Below are 22143 nucleotides of genomic sequence, written 5' to 3' on the forward strand. Positions count from 1 at the left end.
AAGGGGATTCACATCTTCCTGCTAAATAATGCTTGTAGTTTGCCCAGCCTGCACAGATATCTGAGAGTAGGCAAGTAGGTTTGACAACTGTCCATCTGTCTGGTTTCCTTGGTATCCAGTAAAGCTCAATCAGATTCTAGAACCCTGATACCAGAATAACAATGTGCTATTGTGATAAGCCAAGATGCCATTTCTCAGTAAAAATAGCTGCCTCCAATCCTAGGTAAAATGTGTGTGCACAATTATTTACATGACTGAGGAGATACTAAAGATAAAAATAATAAACTATCAATAGTTTATTGCTGCAAGACTGTGTAAATAGTGAGTATGAATTCCTGAAGGGAAAATGCACAGCCAAAAAATTATAGTTAACAACTGCATTTTATAGACCAAATCAACAAACAAAAATAAATTGACAAGGAGTCACAGGATTAAATGCTTAGCAGCCAAACACATTTATTAGTCTTTCTTTTTCCAGGAACCCAAAAATATTTTGTAGTTATAATGTAAGCAACTGAGTTGCACATAATACAATCATATCTTAAAAAACAAAAACAAAATAAAAACAAAAGCTGCTTAAAAGCAAAAAAACCAAAAACCTTCAGAAAACGTAGTATGTATTACACCATCTCTCAATTTCAATGAAATGACGACGACTTAATTCCTTATTACTCTCAACTTGTCACACTCCAATAAAACATCACCCTTTTGTTGGTTTGAAATCCAGCATGAGAAATACAGTACCTGCTATGGCAAAATACACATAAATGCAACATTTCAGCTTATTTGTACATTAGTAGAGTTTAAACATTTTATTGTCTTTTTAAGTGAAACAGTGATTTTAAGTACCACTATACTAAAATAAAAATAGAGAAGAGAGGGAGAAGGGGAGGGCAGCATGCCATGCAAGAGCACATAAAGTGCTGTGTTTCTGTGTCCATGTGAATTCCTAGGATAGAAAGTAAGCTGAAATAAAAGCACTATGGGGGAGGGGAGAGAACTAAGCAAACTCTAGTATGAAAACATATTGTGCCTTTCCTATTTTCCACTATTCCACCCTTCTTGGATGCCCAACTGACAAATAGAGATGGGTACGTTATTTCAAGTATAAGGAAAAAATACTAATAGGTATCTTTGCAAAGAGCCTCAATACATGTATCCACTATTATGCCTGCTTGGGGGAAGGGACAGTGTTTCAGGCAATAGCATTTCAGCTGTACCTTCGTATTACCTATTTATGTGCAAAGTAGAAAAGCTGCCTTTTCTAATCAAGATGTTTTGGACATAAAATATTGTTTACTTCACAAATAAGGCTAGGTGGAGTTAAACTTCTTTCATTTTCCGTTAAGACATTTTCCACTACATGGCTTGCTCACCAGAAATGAAGCATAATTCACTAAGTTGGATATCCACAATTGGTCATTTTCCTGATCAGTTCTTTGTAAACATAGCCCCAGAGGAGCTCTGAAATTAAAGCAGCATTTCAAGTCTCTGTCTAACCAGTGGATGCTAAAGTAGTTCTAAACTCCTCTGCTTTTTTCATCCCTCCCTCAAAAAAAAAAAGTTTGTTTTAAAGAAAGCAGTGCATATGTATTAGCAGAGCAAAGCTGCTGTTTGTTTTCGTTAGGTGATCTCCACTTCAGTTTTCTTGCCCCAACTAGTGGAAGGTGGAATCTTGAGTGAGCATTCGTATATGTATGCATGTATCTACACACACACACAAAAACAAACAGAGAGATACAGATACAAATACATCTGCATCATGTTGAATTTGATCACCGTAGAACTTTTAATCACCTAACAGTTGTGGACAGAGCTGCTCCTTGGGGAGTAAAGGATGAAAAAGATTAAGGGAGTGTCCAACATGGAGACTTCAAATATAGAATGGAACCAAATCTTAGGTTTTCCAAGATCCGAATGCTGGGCTCAATATGCACATCCCTGAGATGCACGTCTAAGATTGAAGAGAGAATGGTGTCCATAATAGATCAGAAAAGGGAGGAAGCAGCAAAGACTCCCTAACTATGGAATTTACCCCAAACCTCTTATTCCACCCTTCCTCCCAAAGATTTTGAGAAGGCTGTAAGGCATATTCACAAGCAGCTCTTATTAATGAACATTACTGTGTTTCCATGTTTTATTGGCATACAATGGCTTGTGTATATTGGGAATGAGGCAGCATATGTTTAACACACAAACAGGAAAGCAAGTTTGGATAGTGTCCCCATCTTTAAGCCAACTACTTGACAAATATTGTCATTTTACAGAACTCATATAAACTACACAGCAATGTCTCCTTTCCCAAATGCAGCAGATGTGCTGCCATTGTTAATCTAACAAAAAAGTCCATGTCTAATTAAAAGGGGGACATACAAAAGATGGCAAACTTTACATATTCCAATTCAAGAGGAAGTGTACTTTATTTTTAAAATGTGTCTGTTAAAAGACTGGCTTTTCTGTATGCTATATGTGGAACTCGAGGGAGATTTGTGAATAGTTCAGCTCTTTAGCTCCTTCCTTCTTGTTAAAAGTAGTTTAAAGTATTTGATGGCTTAACAAGTAAAAAATAAAATACACTGTTTCCTCTCCTATTTCCTCTTTGCACATCCCTGAGATGTACGTCTAAGACTGGGAAAGGAGGTAGCCTGCTAGTTACACCTCCATATAATAATACTTATAAAAAGTACTTTTTCTTTGAAGCACTTCACAAAAACCTGTAGTCAATCCTCACAAAACCCCTGTGAGGTAGGTAAGTATTATTATCCCCATTTTACAGATGGGGAAACTGAGGCAAAGGTTAAATGACTCTTGCCTAAGGCAAAAAGAAGGAAGAGTAAAGGCCAGGATTAGAACTCAGGAGTTTCAGCCTCATGATCCAGTCTTCAAACCACTAGGACAAATGTAGGAACAGTATAATCTCACTAAGTATGAAAGAGAATATACAAGGCCAGTTACGCTAAAGGTAAATATGCACCACGAGGTATTTTGAGACAAAGAGCTGGAAACTTTTCCCCTTCAACAAACAACAACAAAAAAAGGCAATCTACCAGATAAGAATCCTGATAAGATCACATCTGCAAGGCAAGTATGCATGTGAGAATGAGCGGTCAAGGCTATTTATTATTCATTACAGTACTGTGAACACCAACAAAAAATTGCTGTGTGAGAAAAAACAACACTGAATTATAGGTAGGAGAATTTCTTGGCTATGATGATGCCAAGGTGAAATGAGGCAGATACCACAGTTCACAACACCCAAGGGAGACTTGTAAAGGAAACACACCTCCATTAACATGGGAAGCAGCCTCTACATTCGGAAAGTAAGCAAGTGAAATCTTCCTCCTTTCAAAGCAGCTTCTTGCCAGCAAAAGCATCCATATAAATTTCCTCTTCTAGTCTCTATCACTCGCCTCCATTTTAATAGTGGTAGTATTAGCTCAAAGAAGTCACAGATGGTGACTAGCATGCCGTCTTCCTTGAACAGTTCTGATGAACATTAGAAGACAAGGAATTGACTAATGCCAGTGCAGTATATATTCTACAGCAGTTCCAAGCTGGCATTGCTATTTTATGTTTCATCTGCGATGGGAATTGGTAGAAACTTTTAGGACAGAGTTTTGGAAATGCATGCAAGGAAAAGCCACATTGTAATTCTCCTGAGGAACAAGGGCAGTTGTAAAGGAGAACAAGTTGTAGAGTAAATCCTTAAAGACAGTGCATGAGGTGCCATTTCCTGAGGTTGAACAAATGGAGGAGGTGCTATGTAGATAAATTCTCTCCTTGGGCTGCTTTGTGTCATGCTGCTGATCCTGGTCTAACACTGCATGGCAAGAAAGCACAGTCCTGTGAAACAGGCAGACATTACTTCATTTCTGAAGTTGATTTTAATTCCCTCCAAAAACAAATCTGCCTGGCAATCAAATAAGTCAACTTCTCTGAAGAGATGGGTTCCATTAAGTCCTCCCATGACATGAACCTCTTTCCTCCTACATCAGTGTTGGAATTCAATGGACACAGAAACATTTTCAACGGTTTCGCAGGACTCTCTTTTCCTCCCCCAAACCATCTCTTGCTGAATGCATAGTTTACAATTCACTTACAAGAAAAAGAAGCAATGCTGACCACATATGGGACCTTTTTTTTGTTTGAAAAAGAAACAACCTCTTCTTAAAGTTCAGTATCAAAATTCACATTTGCATAATAATACATTTCAAGGCCATTAGAGAGGAATGAGAGCGAAGCAAGAAAGCTGCAGCATCTCTCCTCCCTTTGTCTTCCTGAATGGAGATGAAGAGAGCCTGCTAGAGCTTTCATTTGGGAAGGTTGCTGAGAGGTGCTACAGCAGCTCTTGATTTTGTACACCTTGCATTTGAGGTGGGGAGAAGAAGAGGTGGAATATATATGAAAAAAACAAATGAAAGTAGACACTGCAGATTCCCATGTTTAGCTACAAACAGCTTCAAAGAAACAAAGAATTACTTTTTGATTAAAAAACAACACTTCTTCCTCACCATTTCAAAAACATCTTATTTTATTGTGTAATACCCTGTTCATTTAAATGGCAACAATAAGTGTGCTAGAAGTTATAGGGTAGATTTTTTTCTTTCTATTATCAGGACACTGATAGAGGGCAAAAGTGTGCCTACACCCAAGAATGGTAGAAGCTACAAAATACCTTCTTCTCTACATGCATAAATGTGTCTCAAACATCACTGCGTTTCATTTTCCAGTGCTTAAAAAAAAAAAAAGTTAAAGCAAGCCACATACACAAATGTAATAGGTACATAATACATATACGAATTCAACCAGCAACGGAGCACTAGCCTAAAAATGTCAACATGTGAATTACAACCCATCCACACCTGGATGCATCTGCCACACACAACTGCATACTGCGCAGCTTAGAGACCAGCCCCAAAAGACACTGTTTGTCAAAAGGTACCAGCAGGCTGGAATCTTTGCATTTGACCTTTAGAGAGAATAAACTGACTATCATCTCCCCCTGTCAAGCCCAAGTAGTCTTCTCGGACTGACAGTCACATACTCACAAAGGCACATTCAGAGATACCACATTTAACTTACTGCTTGTTCAAAACTAAAAACAAAACACAACCCTAAAAAAACCCACAAGGGAATGTTAAGCGCTTATATCCCAAATCCCATACCTACTGACCCAGCAAGAAGCATCACAATGTATCACTTCATGAGACCCTATTCTACCTTCAGAAGGTACATATTATGTTAAGAAGTTAACGCCTCTTTTTGCATAAATGATTTTTTTTTTTCATTTTTGGCTTACACAATTTGGAATACAGCACACCCTCACTATAAAGCTCTGTTGTAAGGCTACTCCCTAAAGTAAGGCTGCTCTAACTTGGCTCCCTTTATTTCCTTTATGCCCTGCCCCTTCCCACCCAAACTTCAAAGCACTCAGCACTTAATATAAAAGGAGGGTGAGCCAGTCTGGCTGGGATAAGGAAGGAGAAGAAAAGCACTTGATATTCACAACCATGCCACAAAAATTATTATCCAGCAAGCAAAGCAATCTTTATAAGGAGGACTCAATTAACCGCTGCATTTTCTATTACAGAAAGACAATATGCATTTATTTTCTCTGATTAAAACATGGTAAGAAATGAGGAACTGTAGTTCTTTGAATGCATTAACTGGCATACTATTACCTAAGATGAGGCACTAAGCGCTTAAAAAAAACCCACCACTTCTTGCTCGACACTGTCCAACTGTGTTGTTTACCCATGGAACATTTCTCCATATTCTTATTTTATTTTGCTCCATGGACAGCTAATCATATGTCAAAATATACCCACAGGCTGCCTGGCACAATGCTTTAACTTCAATAACCTGGATTTGTGTTAAAATGGATGGTTGTCAGGCTCAAGTAAAAACACATTCAAACTCTATGGCTAAAAAAAATGCATTTAAAAAAAAGACAAGGGTATATATAACTCTAGCTATCACCACTGCCAAGTACATGAAGAAACTGGCTCTTAGTTGAGGTTGATTCTTTTGATCCTTCTATGGCCCATGTCTCTGAGAAATTTGCAAATATATGCCATACTGCACAAACTTAAGAAGCAGGTATGTTGACACTGTTCCATATCACACATTTGGTAACGTCTATGGTGCCTGTTAAATATCCTCTCTGCCATGTGAAACTGCTTATCTGTATCTGACATGGCCATGGAGAACAGTTAAAGGGCACTTAAGGTTGGTCTGACAACTGCTAGCATCTGATGAGGCTTGACAGCCAGAACATCAGGTTAGAATTTTGTTCCCTATTGTAGCATAAGAGGGGAATAATCCTTTTAATTTGGCGACTGTTTGTATACATTTTATCAATGTTCTGAAGGAGGATAAAAGCTATCTCCAGCACAAAATTTGTTTGTTTTACTCCTTTCACCCATCCTTAAGAGCACTACAGAATTTTCTTAGAAATTTACTAATTCATAACAGATCAACAACTGTATGACCAAACTGTATGGATCAGAGTCAATATATACTTTTAAAAAATCAGCAAAGTTTTAAACCTTTGAGAGGGATTGCTACAGTAGGAAAATCTGCAAATATTATTGGAATAAAGAATAAACAACATTGCATCTTTGCTGATTAAGCCTTGTATTCAACAGGTGTAACTGTTACTACCAAATCATCCATCTGCATAATGCTCCCAATATCATTAGCATATCATAACATGGAGACTAATCAGCATTCAAATGAACAGCTGTAGCTTTGTGGAAAATTAGGGAAACCAGTAATATAGATTTTATCCATCTTCCTTCAGTCAGTATCGCTCCAATCAATGCATGCCTCGGAAAGCATGTATTCATTTCAGAATGCATCATTTTAACTGCATTTTGGGTAGCATTTGTATTATATGCAGAGTGTTTTTGCTGTTGCATATTTATAATGAAGGAACAATACAGCTAAACTAAACAGAACCTTCTCAGGGGAGAACAGAGTATCTCAGTTAGCCAATACTATAAAAAAATAAAGGTGAGTGATTTGAACACTACTATTTGGATGACAGTGAAGATCGGGTAACATTTGCCATGGCAGTGGAGGACAGAATAGAAAGAGGTGTTAATACTTGTTACACTTGCCAGTTCAAATGCCTGCACTGAAAATCAAACAGGAAATGTCTGTCTGTTTATATTCACTAATTTATTTTTAAAATTTTCAAAGATAAGGTGAAGAGTTTTGCTTTGGCTAAGTGGCAGAGGGAAAACATGCTTTTAACATATTCCTTTACAAAGGGAACCCAAGAGTGAAGGAAAAGCTCACTCTATCCACTTTATACGGGTGCACTGGAAAAGACTGCAACCTTCCCAGAATGGTTCGGCATGTCATAATAAGCAGCTTTCTGGGAATAGTACTATTATAGGAAAGGTGTTATCGCAAGACCCATCCAATTAGATGCTGGTTCTGGCAGTAGGTTCATATAGGCCATATATTAAAAGAGTGAATAGAACCAAAATAGGGCTATTTTTTAAGTTGGGCATGTGCATTTAAAATATACAACTAAAAAGGAGGACAAAACATTGATATGGACTGTTTCTCCTTTTCATGGAGGGAGCAACTTTATAAAACGAAAAATTTGACACGTGGCTTCAAGCTGCGCAGGGTGCTCTGGCAATTTGAAGAGGTCTCCAACACCCCATGAGACCTCTTGCCTTTTTGTGTGTGTGTGTGTAGAACATACATGAAAATATAGTAACACCACCCACAAAACAGCTGCAGAAAACATTTTCTCAAGTATAGTTTAGTGCTTAGTTCCCAAAAGTATCATCCTCACTGGCCAGAGAACATAGCAGATTCAAAACAGAAAAGGTGTTTGGAAACCTGTATTGCTATGGTCCAAAGGGCTGATTAAACATTCCAGGTATTCATCAGAGATGGAAGGTTGCCAAGATTGATATTTTAGTTCACTTCTTCAAAAATATGACAAACTTCAATATGCATAGGTTGAAATGTTGAGAGGTAAAGGATGCTTTAAATATGACAGAGTTACACATTTACCTTTCTACCTTCTTCAGCATTAGTCAGCCAAGTAACAGGCTTTTGTAATTTTCCACTTAAAAAAAATTATAGGGGGAAATAAGTCAAAGCCTCTGATAAAGCATTCAGATAAATAACTTCCTTTAAAAAAAACAAAAGGGGGCTCCTCTCACTGGCCTATCACACTAGGAATCAGTTGATGCATTTTTTTTCAAGGTGCAATTTGGGAAACAATAAAACACACAACTAAAGAACACACAACTGATGTCACAGAAAACCAGGCATTACTTCACACTTCTATTTGAATAGTTCAAAACAAGAAAGTAGTAATGCATGAAAATTGCCCTTAGATTTCAAAGAAAAATGTTTACATGTATGTTATTTTATATGTAACTCTTTGCACGGCAGGCCTTTGAGGCTTCTATTCAGCATGCTCAAGAGAAATGCTTTTTGTTTTAGAAAAATGGGTTCATTTGTTTCCTTGGAGTGACTAGACTGCATATGTCTTTTGTAGGATGCAAGGATGTATTACAAAGGCACTAAAGCGGCTTGTTATTTTCATTCTAACAAAAATGCTTCAAGCACATTAAGTCCTTCTCTCTTTGTGCTGGAAGCTCTGAGCTATCCATCCCAGGAAAAAGCTGCAGTAAACTGGTTCTTAAGAATGGGAGTCCCAGTAGCTGGCAGCAGCAGTTAATATATCTTACCTCCAACCCACTTCCCAAAATTTCTCATTTACACATCTCTGGTTGATAAATGGAAAAAGCAAACAAAAAAAAATCTTCAAAATGATTAAAATACACCAAGCCATTTTTCCCAGGTACACTTCACTGATTTCTCCCACATTCTTCTTTCCCTATTTTCTGTTTTAAAATTAGTAAAAGTTAAAACAGCTCCATTACTGGGTCACAATAAAGATCTGCTTCTCTGAAGCACTGTCAATCTAAAAGTGGTTTCAAGAAGCACCATCTTGTACTCCCAGCAATTCTTCTTAACTGTGGTTGACGGATTTAGTCAAATCAAAATGCATTTTTTTACTCTTTTTTTACTTTTTATTTTAAAAAGGTGCTTGGAGGAAGATTTTATGTTCACTGTGAAACAACTAGATGATTATACTTTCATTCATATGCAATCCTCTCCCCCACTCATCTGCACACGCACTTCCACTTGAGACTAAGCTCTAAAAGTATAAATCTTTTCACAACTTGGACTTTTAAGAATACAATGAATTTGTGTTGCTGCTACTGAGAATTCTTTTGTAATCAATTTGTACTTTAAATTTTTTTTGATCCCCAGTTCTGACAATTGGAGTTTGTATTAGTTAAATTTTCTTTTTCAAATTTTTTGCTTTTTGTAAAGAAAAAAACTTTTTAACTTTTTGAAGATTCAGGAACTTGTAAAAGTTTACGAAAGAAACAACCATCTATCTAGGATAAGGTAAAGGTTAAATAAACCATCTTCGAAAACTGGCTTCCTACCCTAGAATTCCTGAGAATGCTTGCAAATTTAAAGCAGGAAAATAAATGTTAAAACACAAAAACACTGTTAAATGCTCCCAGAGTTAGTCTTCATCTTATATATATATATATATTTATATATGCACACGCACTTTTTGGTCTTTTTTAAAAAAGTTTTTAATTTTTTCCCTTTAAGCTTGTGATGGAAGAACATTTTAGCTTTTCATTTTTTAAATATGTCATATCCCTCATTATGTCTTGTAAACAAGAGGGGCTCTAGCACCCGGCTTTCACCGTAGTATCGTAATGAACTCAACAAATCCAAAGTGCAGGCAAAGGGACCATAGGGCAGGTTGGGAGAGAGTGATAACACAGTAGTGAACCTGCTTGTGTGTCAAGTCACATATTGGAGCACATAGCTGTTTTCTAGGCCATGAGGTGCAGTATTCCGATGTCCTCCCAGCTCAGAGCTTTTTTTTATTATAGTTTGTCCTGCATGCTTTCAACACTGAGGCCCCAGAGACAAATACAGCTGTTTTAGGAGCAGGCATGTGTAGGGGCTGCAAGGGAAACTTAACTGGCAGGAATGGGGGAGAACATTTTGCTTCAACTTACAAGATACAATGACAAAGGGAGAAATAGGGAAACACTTAAAAGATCCACATATGCTGCAGATTCTGAAGGTTAAATACGCAACACCTGTCTATGTTTACCACTCAACTTCACAGCAAAATAACAGGCAGATGTAAATGCAGTAATCCCCTTATTTAGTCTTCCTGTGAAACCGAGTTCATGTACAGAATTCACAACTCCTCCCTTTCTACATAAATGTGAGGAATTTTTTTGCTTTAATTTTGCTATCAATACTTATATAGCAGACACCACTGATTTTTTTTTAAAAAAATGAAACTGCTGAAGGAGAAAGAATCTTCTGTTGTGATCCTGTACATTATGATCTGCTACTTCCAAGTACCGGAGTTATGTAGGTATTTGCTGGTACAGAATATTGCAGCACTTTTGTTATTCAGTATAATGCAGAGCTAGCAAAAATCCAGAGCTAAGTTCTAACACTTCAAAGAATAATGCCTCCTTCTCCCTGTTCTTATCCTGTCTGCCCATCTTCAAAATTGCTTTGTGTAAAGGCAATGTTTGCTACGGCTTTCTTCACAACAAGCAATTCTGTCCCAGTGCACACACTGGCTATCTTCTGAATTAAGTATAGGTCTCCCCTATCCTGCCCAGAGTACTACTATACTGTTGTTTAAAAAAATAAAACAACAACAACATCAACAACAACATCAACAACATACAACCTTTCTTTAAATACCGACAATAAAAAGCAACAGTACAGGGAAAAGTAAAAATAATAAAGGTGCAATACTTTATAAACAAAAGAAGTCTTTGCTAGTTATATGCCTGCCTAAGCAAAACCTAAGCAAGACATACACAGGAAATACACAGAGAAAAAATGCTCAAAGTACACACTGGTTTAAGAACATTCGTAAGTAAACGTTTCTGTCAGTGATGGTCTGGTGCTGTAATACACCTAGGCCTGGCACAGGTAACGCTCACTATGGAGAAAGGAGAACAAAAGTTGCTGCATGTGCTTTCACAATACAAGATAGGCCAGCAAACTACTGACATTTTAGTTTTGTCACAAACAGCAGACCACTTAAGAAAATACAGTTAGGCCTGAATTTTGGTGGATTTTCCATGAAAGGATAAGAACCTTAGTATGCAGACTTGAGGAATAGCTACAGGATTTGGTTCTTAAGGACTGCAGAAGCTTCAACTATTACATAGGTCTTTGTCACAAAGAAATGTGATGCCCATTACCCCCTGGTGTCCCCCAAAAGGTGAAAGGCCTTGTCATAAAAAGTAAGCTTGGGTTCACTCAAAAAGTCTCATTAGAGACACAAATACACTTCTAGGCAAAACAGATCACCCCCCTCCCCACCCTCAAAACCCTGAACTCCCACACTGGCACCCCCTCACCAAATCCTTAGGATATGGCAGTGTTTTGCTCTATGACAGGGTCAGAACAAGATCTGTACTGCGCTGAATACCCTGCTAAAATAAAAATACCACCGACAGATTTTAACACAGGTCAATTTGATTTTGCACCAGTCACAGGCACCATCATTATTCAGTTTAAGAGTCTAGCCAGGTAGGTTGCTGACCAACAGCAATGCAGCTTTCCAAGACAAAAATGCGCACACACGCACACAATCATGCTCACATACACGCTCTCACAGAAACACACACACACACGGGGCAGTTACATGTGCCAGAACATACTGGTATATATCAACCAGCCAATCACAAAGTGTTTTTTTTCTTTTTTTGTTTTTTAAAGTGAGGCTCCGTCAAGTCTTCCCCTCCCACCCCACCCCCAATTCTTTTGAACCCTGCCCCTTCCCAACATAGTAGACCTAAGGACGGAAACACACCCAGTGCAAACAAAGTTAAAAAGCTATTTTTCAGTATATATGTTTCGTAGCAACAACTTCCGTATAACATGAAAAAGTGAAAAACTAGAAACTAATTTTTTTAAATTTTTGTGTTTAGATTTGAATGGTATGTGTACTTGCTTCACATTGTCTTTCTAAGTTGGCGTTCATGATTCAAGTATTTCAAGAGTGATATGTTCTCTTTTTGGATTCATATTCCAAACGAAAAAACTGAAGTTATAAGGGAGGCAACTATGTGCTCAGACAGTCCTGTCAATGACCCACCTTTTTTTCTCTCTCCATTTTCTTTTTTCCTTTTAAAATGTATTTATTGCAAGTTGAAAAAAAAGAAAAGGTCAAGTTAGTGCTGCTGCTGTTCCAAAAAAGGTCACGAGGTCAGAGTTGAAAGTTTTAAGTTCAGATTGAATCCGACCCTCCGCCTAGAAGGTCTCCAGGTAGTAAGGGAGCAGGGCTTCCCATCCTGTGGGGATCTTCTACACTCTGAACCCCCCACAAGCTTGAAGAGTAATTTGGGGAGGCCCATAATGAAGCACCAGCAAGGTCACCCCCACTGCTGCTGCCACCACCGCTGCTCCACTGCCCAAGCCCTGTTGACCCACCAAAAAGATTCAAAGCAGGTCCCACTGGATCTGTCTGATTCTGTCCTGTCTCTAGAGACTGCCAGCCTGCTGCAGGTGTGCTGGGTGTTGCTGCAGGTGTAGAAGGCTGAGCTTGTGCCAGAAAGCGACTAACCTCCTCGTCTGTGGCAAACTCAGCCAAGATGGTAGTGTTTCCCAAAACACACCTAAAAAAATAGGGTAGAATGAACAGAAACAAAAGTTAACAGGAAAAAATATCCCAGAAACATGAGCCAAACCCAAACATTGTTTTCTTTTACTTTAAAAGAAAAAAAAATGGTTTAAGCATGTATGCATATTTTTGCAAAAGTTTTTCCAAATTTGGAAGCTGATATACAAACGAGATTCCGGAGAACAGTGGTAAGAGTCGCAAATATTCATACTGGGGCCCTAACATTTGTCCAAATATCAGCGTACTTTTGCAAGGCAAATAAGACCCAGTTTGTAGCCCATTACAAGCAGTCATGGTCACCTCACAAATGTGCAAGTCCACTGCTTTCCCCATGAGCCCACAAACTTATGGCAGCAACAAAATTTGCGTGTTCTTCGTGTACAAAAAAAACTGCAAATGTAAATGCTGTCATGAAACATGCACCAAAAATATTTCTTCTTTGAGGATGAAAACAAGAATGGATATACCAACCAAAATTTTTGGTTAAGAAAGCCACTTACAAGCAGGAAACATAAATTTCATGCTTCTCACATAATCCTTCAAAACTCCCTGAGGGGAGAGGCAGCGCAAGCATCCTGTTGAGCTGTTACCATCCAGCTGCCAGAGGTGGCCCCTACCCCAGCAGACAGCCCTCTTCCCCAGAGTGAGGGGAGAAGAAACAAATTAAGCTGAAACTCATGAGCACAGGGCAAAAGAAGAGCACAGAAGATAAGGAAAAGCTAGTAAAGAACATGCCTGCCCAGAATAGAAGCAGTGCAAATGTGAAACTTCAGAGGTGTATAGCTAGATCTCATCCACCTGGGGTAACTGAACTAACTACAACCATGCCTCTTCCAAATGTTTCCCTTTTTATTTACATATGGGAAACCAAGATTTGATTTTATCAAACCAGGATCAAATGGTGCTTTGATATACTAGTTTATTAATTCATTAACTATGGTTAAATAAACCAATTTCCTGTATTCAGATGAAAATGGAAGCTGCAGTTTTTTCAAAAAGTGACAGAGCTTTAAATTTCCCTTGCCCCTTCCCATTCAAAGTAGAGAGAAGAAAGAGCAGAGGGAGCATATAAATCTGAGGCTTGCTGTAGTTCAAGTAAGTCACAACAAACTATGCTTTGCCATGCCTCAATCGGGTCATAATCAAAGCTTTGACTTATCTAATCTCTTCTCTATTCTCACTCAAATAGTTAACCAAACTGAAATGTAATTGGATACAGTAATGAGAATACTAATTGAACATCCTTTTGAGATCCATATTAAAATATTTTAAGTTAACAGAAAGATTTCAAAAGCTTTTAAAGAGAATACTAATTTAGCTTTTAAAAAGAGGCACACCATTACCTGAAATATTTTTGTTTGCTTTTTCAGTTTCCCAAACTAGTGGAAGGCCACAAAATGGACTTTGCCTGGAGGTGAGAGCAGTTCAGCCAGATAACAGAATATGCCTCTAGCTTCTAGATACTGCGTAAGAGAACGGACCGTCTAGTATAGCATACCTGGTGTCCGTGCTTCTCCTCTAGGCTCCCCTGTCCAGGGAAAGGTGAAGACTAAAGGAGAAACTCCAGTGCCAGCCAGAAATGGCACACACAAGCTCCTTTTGCTGCCGCACAAGTCAACTGTGAAACAGGGAACTGTTGCTGTTGCACTACTGCACAAATCAGTTGTCCAGCCTCTATTTCACTGCGTAGAGCATTTGAGCTCTTTGGGGCAGCAGAAGCCGCCTGGGTGCCTTCCTGTGGGCTCTGGGGGAGAGCCTCCTCATGAAAAATACAGAGCTCTTCCTCAGAACTGGCCGAGTCTGCCTCCTTGGCCAGGGAGGCAAAAGGAGAGGAGGGAGGGCATTAAAAGAAAGAAAATTACAAGGAAAAAGAAATTAAATAAGAAATGGAAAAATGCAAGATAAAAGAAAATAAATGAGAATGGAAAAATGTGCTGGGTCAGGAGCCTTCAGCACTAGAGACCTGTCTGACCAACGTGAGAGGCAAGGCCGGTCTGGCAAAAGTGGGGATGGCGCCTCCCCCAGCCAAGCATCCTTAACTGACCCTGCCTGTCCAGCCCGATGGGAGGAACCATCCCAGTGTAAGCACTGCCCCTCCAGGAGCCCCTGGGGAAAAAACTCTTTAATGCCATTTCAAATCTGGGCACTAGGCAAACAAACCACATTGCTGGGCTACCTCTTGCACACAAGACTTCCATCTACTGACAAAATGAGGTTGCAAATGGTCAGGAAAAGTTGTTGGTGTAACTCACATGTGCAGTGCAGTCTGGGCCTTGGCTGCCTCCTGCTTGGTGCTGTATCGGATAAGGGCGGTGCCTTGGGTCAGGTTGAGATGGAATGTCAGCAGTGGACCATGCTGCATGCAGATGGTCCTCAAAGTTGACCCATCAATCTTGTGAAGAACAGATTGGAAGAACAAAGACAAACAGCAGGTTTATGGGGGGGAGGTAAGTATTTTCATTTGTAAATATACCTGAAATAGTATTGTTAATATGCAAACCAAAAATATCAGGCAATTACTGTAAATGCCTCAAGAGAAAGAAACTAAGCTCAAAATACAGTGGTACCTCTAGTTACGGGCTCGATCTGGTGTTTGCACCCTGAAAAGTCTGTAACTAGAGCGCCGCTTCTGCACATGTGCTAAGTGTGCAGAACGCTTCTGTGCACGCATGCGGGGCAAAACCCGGAAGTATACGCTTCTGGGTTTGCCACGTTCGCAAGCTGAAGAGACGCAACATGAACCTAATGCAACACGAGGTATGACTGCACTGAGAAAGCAGGGTGTCTCAGCAGACACAAACAAAAGTTGAAGGAACCTTACAGGCCTTTGTTTTTGGCAGCAGTGCTGGAAACATTCTGTGGTTTCGCTATGAAAACATAAGAAAGAAAACTAGCCATTCTGCCTAGCATCCTGAAGACTGGGAGTTTTGTAAAAAACGACAACACTATATTTTGCATTCACAAAATTGCTTACTTTCCTAACTAAAACAAGCACTGCAATTAATTCACAATCCAATAAAAAAAATAAGCTGAAAATGTGGTTTACAGTAGGTCTCTCATGTCCTAAACACACTGTCATACTAGTTAGCTTGTGTTGCTACATAAATACAATATTTATTTAAAACAATCAACAATTCAGAATAGTCTTGTTTCAGTAATAAAAAGGAAGCAGAAGACAGAAATACCTGCGGAGTGAGATTGTGAAGAACCAGCCAGTAGCTGGGACGAACAGATCCACCATCACTCCAGGTAGAGGCTGCAAATGATTAAACAGTAAGCAGGATACATTTGGATGAGACCTACTTCAAAATTTATCTTAAACAGAAAACCAGAATGAATTCTGTGCTTTATAGAAACCATTTCACTTGCCACATTTAACATGAAAGACAGGGTTGTTCAAGTGGTCACTGGTGCAGCTACACATATGGATTCTGCAGTTGCACAAAGTAACATTCAGAACTTTCAAAAGATAAGAGCACACTCAAAGGAGTATGGCTTCTACCTTCCCAACAATTTCCTGTTGTGGCAGCTATATAAAGAAACATGAGACGGAGAGCAGGTCAAAATGACATTTGCAGTTATAGTATCAGGTGGAACTATAGCTGCTGAGGATCAAACCATGACAGGAATGCAGAACTGAGAAGACAAGATGAGATGTTTTGCCTGGGAGTTGACCCCTGGCTGGAACACATACAGGAATCAACACTAAAGAGGACGCATTCTCAGATGGGTGGATGACAGTTCTCAAGGCCATTGGCCCCAGAATCTAGGTTGAACTGCCGTGTCAGCAGCCACCCAAATAAGGCAGGAGGGGAGAACCTTTTTCAGTCAAAGGAGGACATTTCCTTCTCGGCAATCTTCCAAGGGCCACATAACAGTGGGGGTGGAGCCAGAGGCAAAAGTGGATGGAGCAACAAATGCAAATTTTTAGCTTTTGTACACTGAGCTAGTTTCTACACACACTCACATAATTCTGTCTATCCTCCCTCCAGAAATTCAAGTGACATTAGCAGAGTTCAAGGACATATTGCAGCCTGGCAAAAACATTTGGGGTGTTAAGCACAACCAGTGAAGGTTACTGCCTGGGGAAGGTTCCAAGGGAAAGACAGAAAGGCCTGGAGTGCAGAAATCAATCCCTGGGGCTGAGGTGCCTCAATCCAACAATAAGGTTTCAAGCTCAGCCAGAGGACAGGAGATTCATAAACCTCTACAAGAATCAAAAAGAGCACATGGGGTGATGTGTTGGAGACAAGTGAGACTTTGCCACAGTGATACAGAAGCTCAATGATGTGAACACAAAGTGTAAAAGCAACTTAGTCTGAGCGGATGCAATAAGTAGACAGCGATCTATCTATGGGAAGATCAAAATCCCTTACTGACAGAAGTGTGCAATGATGACAGTTCTAAATAGCTCTAAAACTTTGCAATCCTATAGAGAAGCTGCAGTCACTCAAAGCAAAGTGAGGCAAACAGCAAAGTTTTGGCTGAAAGGCTATATGAAAGTAAGCATCTTCCAAATCTGTGGATGTGGACCAAGTTGACATGAAAGATGTTTGCTTTCACTTAAAAGAATTTGACAAGGGTTACCATACTGCACATCTTTGGACTTGTGACACATCCTGAAGGTCCAGAAGTGGCCAAAGACCTCAGTCTTCTGGGGGATAGAAAAATGCTTTAAAAAATGCTAAATGCACAAGGCATTGAGTACCAGTTTATCTCTTTTCAGAGGAAGATTTTGGTATTTTCCTCTAAAAGGGACTGAAGTTTAGAAAAACACATTTGGGTGTCATGGACTGGATGTTGAGTGGTGGGAGGAACCAGCTGGAGAACCTCCAAGACTCAGAGCCCAGGGATTGGTGGTGGGATGATGATGAGTGGTCAGAGGGAGCAGACAGGAAGGAGGTGTCAGAAGCTGAAGAGGAAACAGGGCTTAGTGAGCAAGAAAGAGTTTGTGGCAGGGAGCAGTCCAGAATCAGAGGCAAAAGGGAAGGCTGGAGAGGTTAACAGCCATCGTCAATGTAAAGGGCAATTCACTTCCCATAGAGGACAGTGTAGTAAGCAAGCCAGGGAAGACCTCCATAGCACAAGTGACCTATCGGTTCAATGATACAGTCCCTGCCATTAACAACATGAGCAGAATTGAAGTGGAACAAAGTTGTGTAGCTTGTGCTGCTTTGGAGACTTTGACCTTGGCACTGAAAGCAAAGACAGCCTGCTCCAGCAACATTCCCTGTGCCTGAAACAAGTGATTTTGTGTGTCTGCCTAGTGAAACATAGACAGCTGGAACCATATGCATTACAGGTCCCTCACCAAGTTAAGGAGGTAGTCTGCTGCCACAAACTGAGCACCTCTTAAAAAGTTGCAGTTGCACCACAAGCACCCGCTTGAGAGTGAGGCATGCACTGTTGCAGAATTAGCACAAAGGTTTTTTGTTTTTTAAAAAAATCCACTGTAGAGAAAAAAAGGTGAAAAAGATGAAGTGAAGGAAAAGAAGAGCCTAGCTCATATGCTCTCTCAGGGGTAAGTGAGAGTTTCTCTTGCTGCCGTGACCAGAAAAAATGGGAGCCACACTGACCTTTTTTGAGTGTGCACACTGAGGGTTGGGGGGTTAGCTTTCCACCTAAACCCATTCAAGAAAGTGCTAAATGATACTCTGTGAGGATGAAGTCTGTGGATCTGCACAGACAACATGAAGAACTGTATCTTCTTGAGCCCCCACCCACAAATTATTCAATACATGTTGTTTGTCAACTTTCAAGGACCTCATCTGACAGGAAGGGTCTAGCTGTATCTCCCTCAGTTTCCTCAGCAGTTTCTGACAAACATCCCATAGCCCTTTTAAGAGAGAGAAATAGAACATTCTCTTTTCTCTCGTTGAGCAATTATAACATTCTCTCACCTAAAGGTCTAATCATATGCAGACTAGTAATGCTGTGGAACTTGTTCATGGGCCAAGCAATAAGAATGCTAGGAAATTCTACTCACCAGAGGCAAGCCTTGAATCCTGTGCCCCCCACCCCCTGAGTGAGCGGGGTGCTGTGCTGCTCCAGGGAGAGGATGGTTTTGGATTACTCAGACCAGGAGGTGGGCGGGGTAGCCCTGTAGTGTTTCTTGAGGAAATATTGTTTCTCCACTTGTTGGAGAGATGAGGGGGATTGGGTCCTATGGGATCTGGGGACCATGTTGATTTGTAATCACTGAACTTTGCTACAACAGAGGAAAGGAAAAGCCAATAAATTAGTGAAAGTTAATACACATAACACAGATCATCATAATTTTAGTCTGTCGAAGTATATTTGCATGTGATCCAGGTTACACACTTTTGCGACAATATAGTACACGGATCTGAAAAAACTTCACCAGGGAGTTATTTAATACGTAAAAAAAGTTACACTGAGGAAAAAACCCAGGCAACTATCTATTGTACAAAGCATTGCTATATATGCTTATATATCTCAAGGTTTTCCATCTACAATATAAAATGTGAGCTAGGTGCATTGAGAATGGAAACCAGATACCTGAAGTGCTATGAACATTTGTGAAGGAATTGTCAGAGGCACTGTAGGGCCAGGCACCAGGTGAAGGCAGCGAGGTGTTGAGGGAAGAATTAGACCCTATGGCATAATAAGTAAAGGTAAAGAAAAATATTATAGATTAATAAAGAATTTATGTGACAACTGACATTTCTAGCAATGACAATGAATGGCAGAAACCTATTGCAGATCCATGTATTTAGTCTTAACATAAATTAAACCATAGCAACATCTGCATCTTCAAACCTTAGAATAGAATACAGAGCAGAATAGGGTTGTTTGTACTTGCCTACTGCCATTAATACAGGACAGGGACATTTCCAGGGGGAAATTTGCTAAGTACAAACAGGGTTTTAATTCATTCTCTTGGTTCACCAATGCTTACCCTCCAGATAAGATATTTTCCTATTTCCCCCTCTAGCTAAGTCTAAAACTGCGACTAAGACTGGCTGGGGGGGAAAGGGGCCTGGCAGAAGAGGTTATAAGGAAAAATAATTGGCTGTGTAGAGAGATTAACCACCCTCAATTTTGCCGATTCTCCCCTGCAAATGTATCCCAGCCCCAACTTATAATCAGCAAACATGTATTTGCTGATCCAACTTGTTATTCCAGTTATAATAGTTGCAAGGTAAACAGAAATTGTATTATGTAATAAATATACCTGTGGTGTTGTCCCGCAGAAGTTGGTGATCAGTATCTACAATGGGGGATGTGGCTGTACCCCCCAGCACACTTCCTGGGGTCACATAGGGATCAGATTCAGGGTCAATGTTTGGAATACCTTTCCATGGCACTCCTGGCTGAAACTCTGAAAGATAACAATAATCATACAGTATTTCAAATGAAATATTCAAGACTTAAAGTTGTTAAATTCTTCCAACAAGTATGAGGTGTCCAAGAATGTGTGGTGTCAAGTTTCTAGTTCTGGGGTCTTGGGAGATCAGTTTGAGAGTGCAGATAATGTTATTAGAGGAATCTAATTACAAATGTAAAGGCATACATGTGTTTCCTAGTCCCTTATTAGCTCTTCCATTCCTTCCTACCCTTTCAAAAATAGCAATTAAAATGTTATTCTACATTCTGATTAAAAAGCATACAAATTAATATTGCTACTATATGTTTGTATGTAGTCAATCAGTCACATTTTTATTGTCTGTAGCCAATTGCCATTACAATATAAATCACAAAAAATAAAGATGCCAATTCAAGAGTAGGCTTAAAGCACACCTATTTTCAAAATTTGGGGTGGTGGTGGTGATGGTGATGATGATGATGATGATCAACATCATCAGCATCCTGTTTGGCTTTCCAGCCATCTGGAGCTCGCTGCTGCATTGCTCCTTTTTCGTAACAGATGATGGGAAAGAGGCAACGCTTGGTGAAGTCTCAGAAATAAATTGCTGTACAGTCGTACCTCATTTTGCGGCTGGGATCTGTTCCAGAGCCCCGGCTGCTAGCCAAAAAGGACGCAGGGCAAAGCGCTGAGTCTGCGTACGGAGCGGTTTGCGCTTCTGCGCATGTGGCAAACCTGGAAGTAACCCATTCCGGTACTTCCGGGTTTGCCGCAGACGTTCGCCGGAATGGACGCTAGACAAGGCGGACGCTCGCAAGACGTATTACTGTATAACATTCCCAGTGGTCAAGAGTAGGGCATTACTGCTCAGTGTAGCAACTTTATCCTAACCCTAAACCTCCCCAAAAAATAAACTATACAAAATAAAAAAGTGCTTAGTTCTTGTCATTTATAAGGACCAAAGAAGTTTGGTTTCTTTAAAATGGAGTTTACACCTCTGAAACAAGTTTTACACAACCTCATACAGGGAAATGGTCCAAATTCTGGGGGGGGGGGAACCCCTCTTACAATGCATGTTTGCACAGCACCAGTCTGCTGCGCATAGAAAGCCATTGACAGCGGTGACACATTGATCGCAGTAACAAATTTTATTTTATAAGCTGGGATGTAACATTTATGAACAGTTTTCAAGGACACTGAAATTACCTGGAGGCCAACTGGCATTGCTGGATTTGCTTCCAATCTTACTTGTTGGTGGAGATTTGGCAGGTAACCAACTATCTCCAGCAGGACCTGTGTGGCTGCCCAGTGGGTCGCCAGGGATTATATCAAATTGGTTATAGGGCGATGCCCCTCGTACTTTTCCAGGGGGCACAATCGTCCCTGGAAAGCAGAGGAAAAATATTATTTTGATAAAAGGACATCATGGTAGCAGCTGAAACAGGGCTCAAACCTAACATAAAAGCAGAATGACAATTCATACCAGTTTCACTGTAACAATAAAGCCACTAGAGCAAGGGTCACCAACCTTTGAGGGCCAGTGGGCACATTTGGAATTTTGTGAAAGTGTTGTGGATGGCAGTCACAAAATGACTGCTATGGAGGTGTGGCATAAGACAAAATGGCTGCCATGGAGGCATATAGGAGAGGACACACCAGTGCAAACAGGAACTAAGTTGGAAGACTGAACAGTCTCTCATGCATTGTGGAATTTGGAGGGGATATTTACCAAGACCTTTCATGGGTGCTACAGGAAATACTGAAGGGCAAACTGGTGCCCAAGGGCACCACAGTGGCAACCCCTGCACTAGAGTAAGAGAGAAAATAGCATATATATAATGTAAGAAAAACAAGATACAAAATTAGAGGCCCTTTTTTAAAAAAAAGGTTACCAGAACAAAAAGCCCATTATGATTTGTTCAGATTTATATATTACCTTTCCAAAGGCATTTGCATTGCTAACAGTGGCTTAGAACAATTAAAATACAACAATCTCACAGCAAAACAACAATACAGGAGAAGTTGCTGTCCTAGTGTTTCACTAGAGGCAAAAAGTGGCAATATAAATATACCCTGTAAAATC

At 39.9% G+C, this 22143-nt stretch overlaps 1 protein-coding gene across 13 annotated transcripts in view; it reads right to left on the bottom strand.

Moving 5' to 3' along the window:
• Positions 1–431: 431 nt before the first annotated feature.
• TNRC6B (trinucleotide repeat containing adaptor 6B) overlaps positions 432–22143 on the bottom strand; it is a 106239-nt gene continuing 84527 nt past the window's right edge. For all 13 annotated transcript variants that reach the window (XM_053406860.1, XM_053406859.1, XM_053406868.1 and 10 more), the window contains 7 exons: positions 21267–21443; positions 19929–20075; positions 19253–19348; positions 18720–18941; positions 15919–15989; positions 14986–15125; positions 432–12728 (listed from right to left, as the gene is read on the bottom strand). In XM_053406860.1, the coding sequence (XP_053262835.1) occupies positions 12341–12728; positions 14986–15125; positions 15919–15989; positions 18720–18941; positions 19253–19348; positions 19929–20075; positions 21267–21443 (1241 nt within the window). In that variant the 3' untranslated portion in view covers positions 432–12340. The remainder of the gene's footprint in view (positions 12729–14985; positions 15126–15918; positions 15990–18719; positions 18942–19252; positions 19349–19928; positions 20076–21266; positions 21444–22143) is intronic.

Source organism: Podarcis raffonei, chromosome 10 (assembly GCF_027172205.1).
Source record: "Podarcis raffonei isolate rPodRaf1 chromosome 10, rPodRaf1.pri, whole genome shotgun sequence".
NCBI lineage: Eukaryota > Metazoa > Chordata > Lepidosauria > Squamata > Lacertidae > Podarcis > Podarcis raffonei.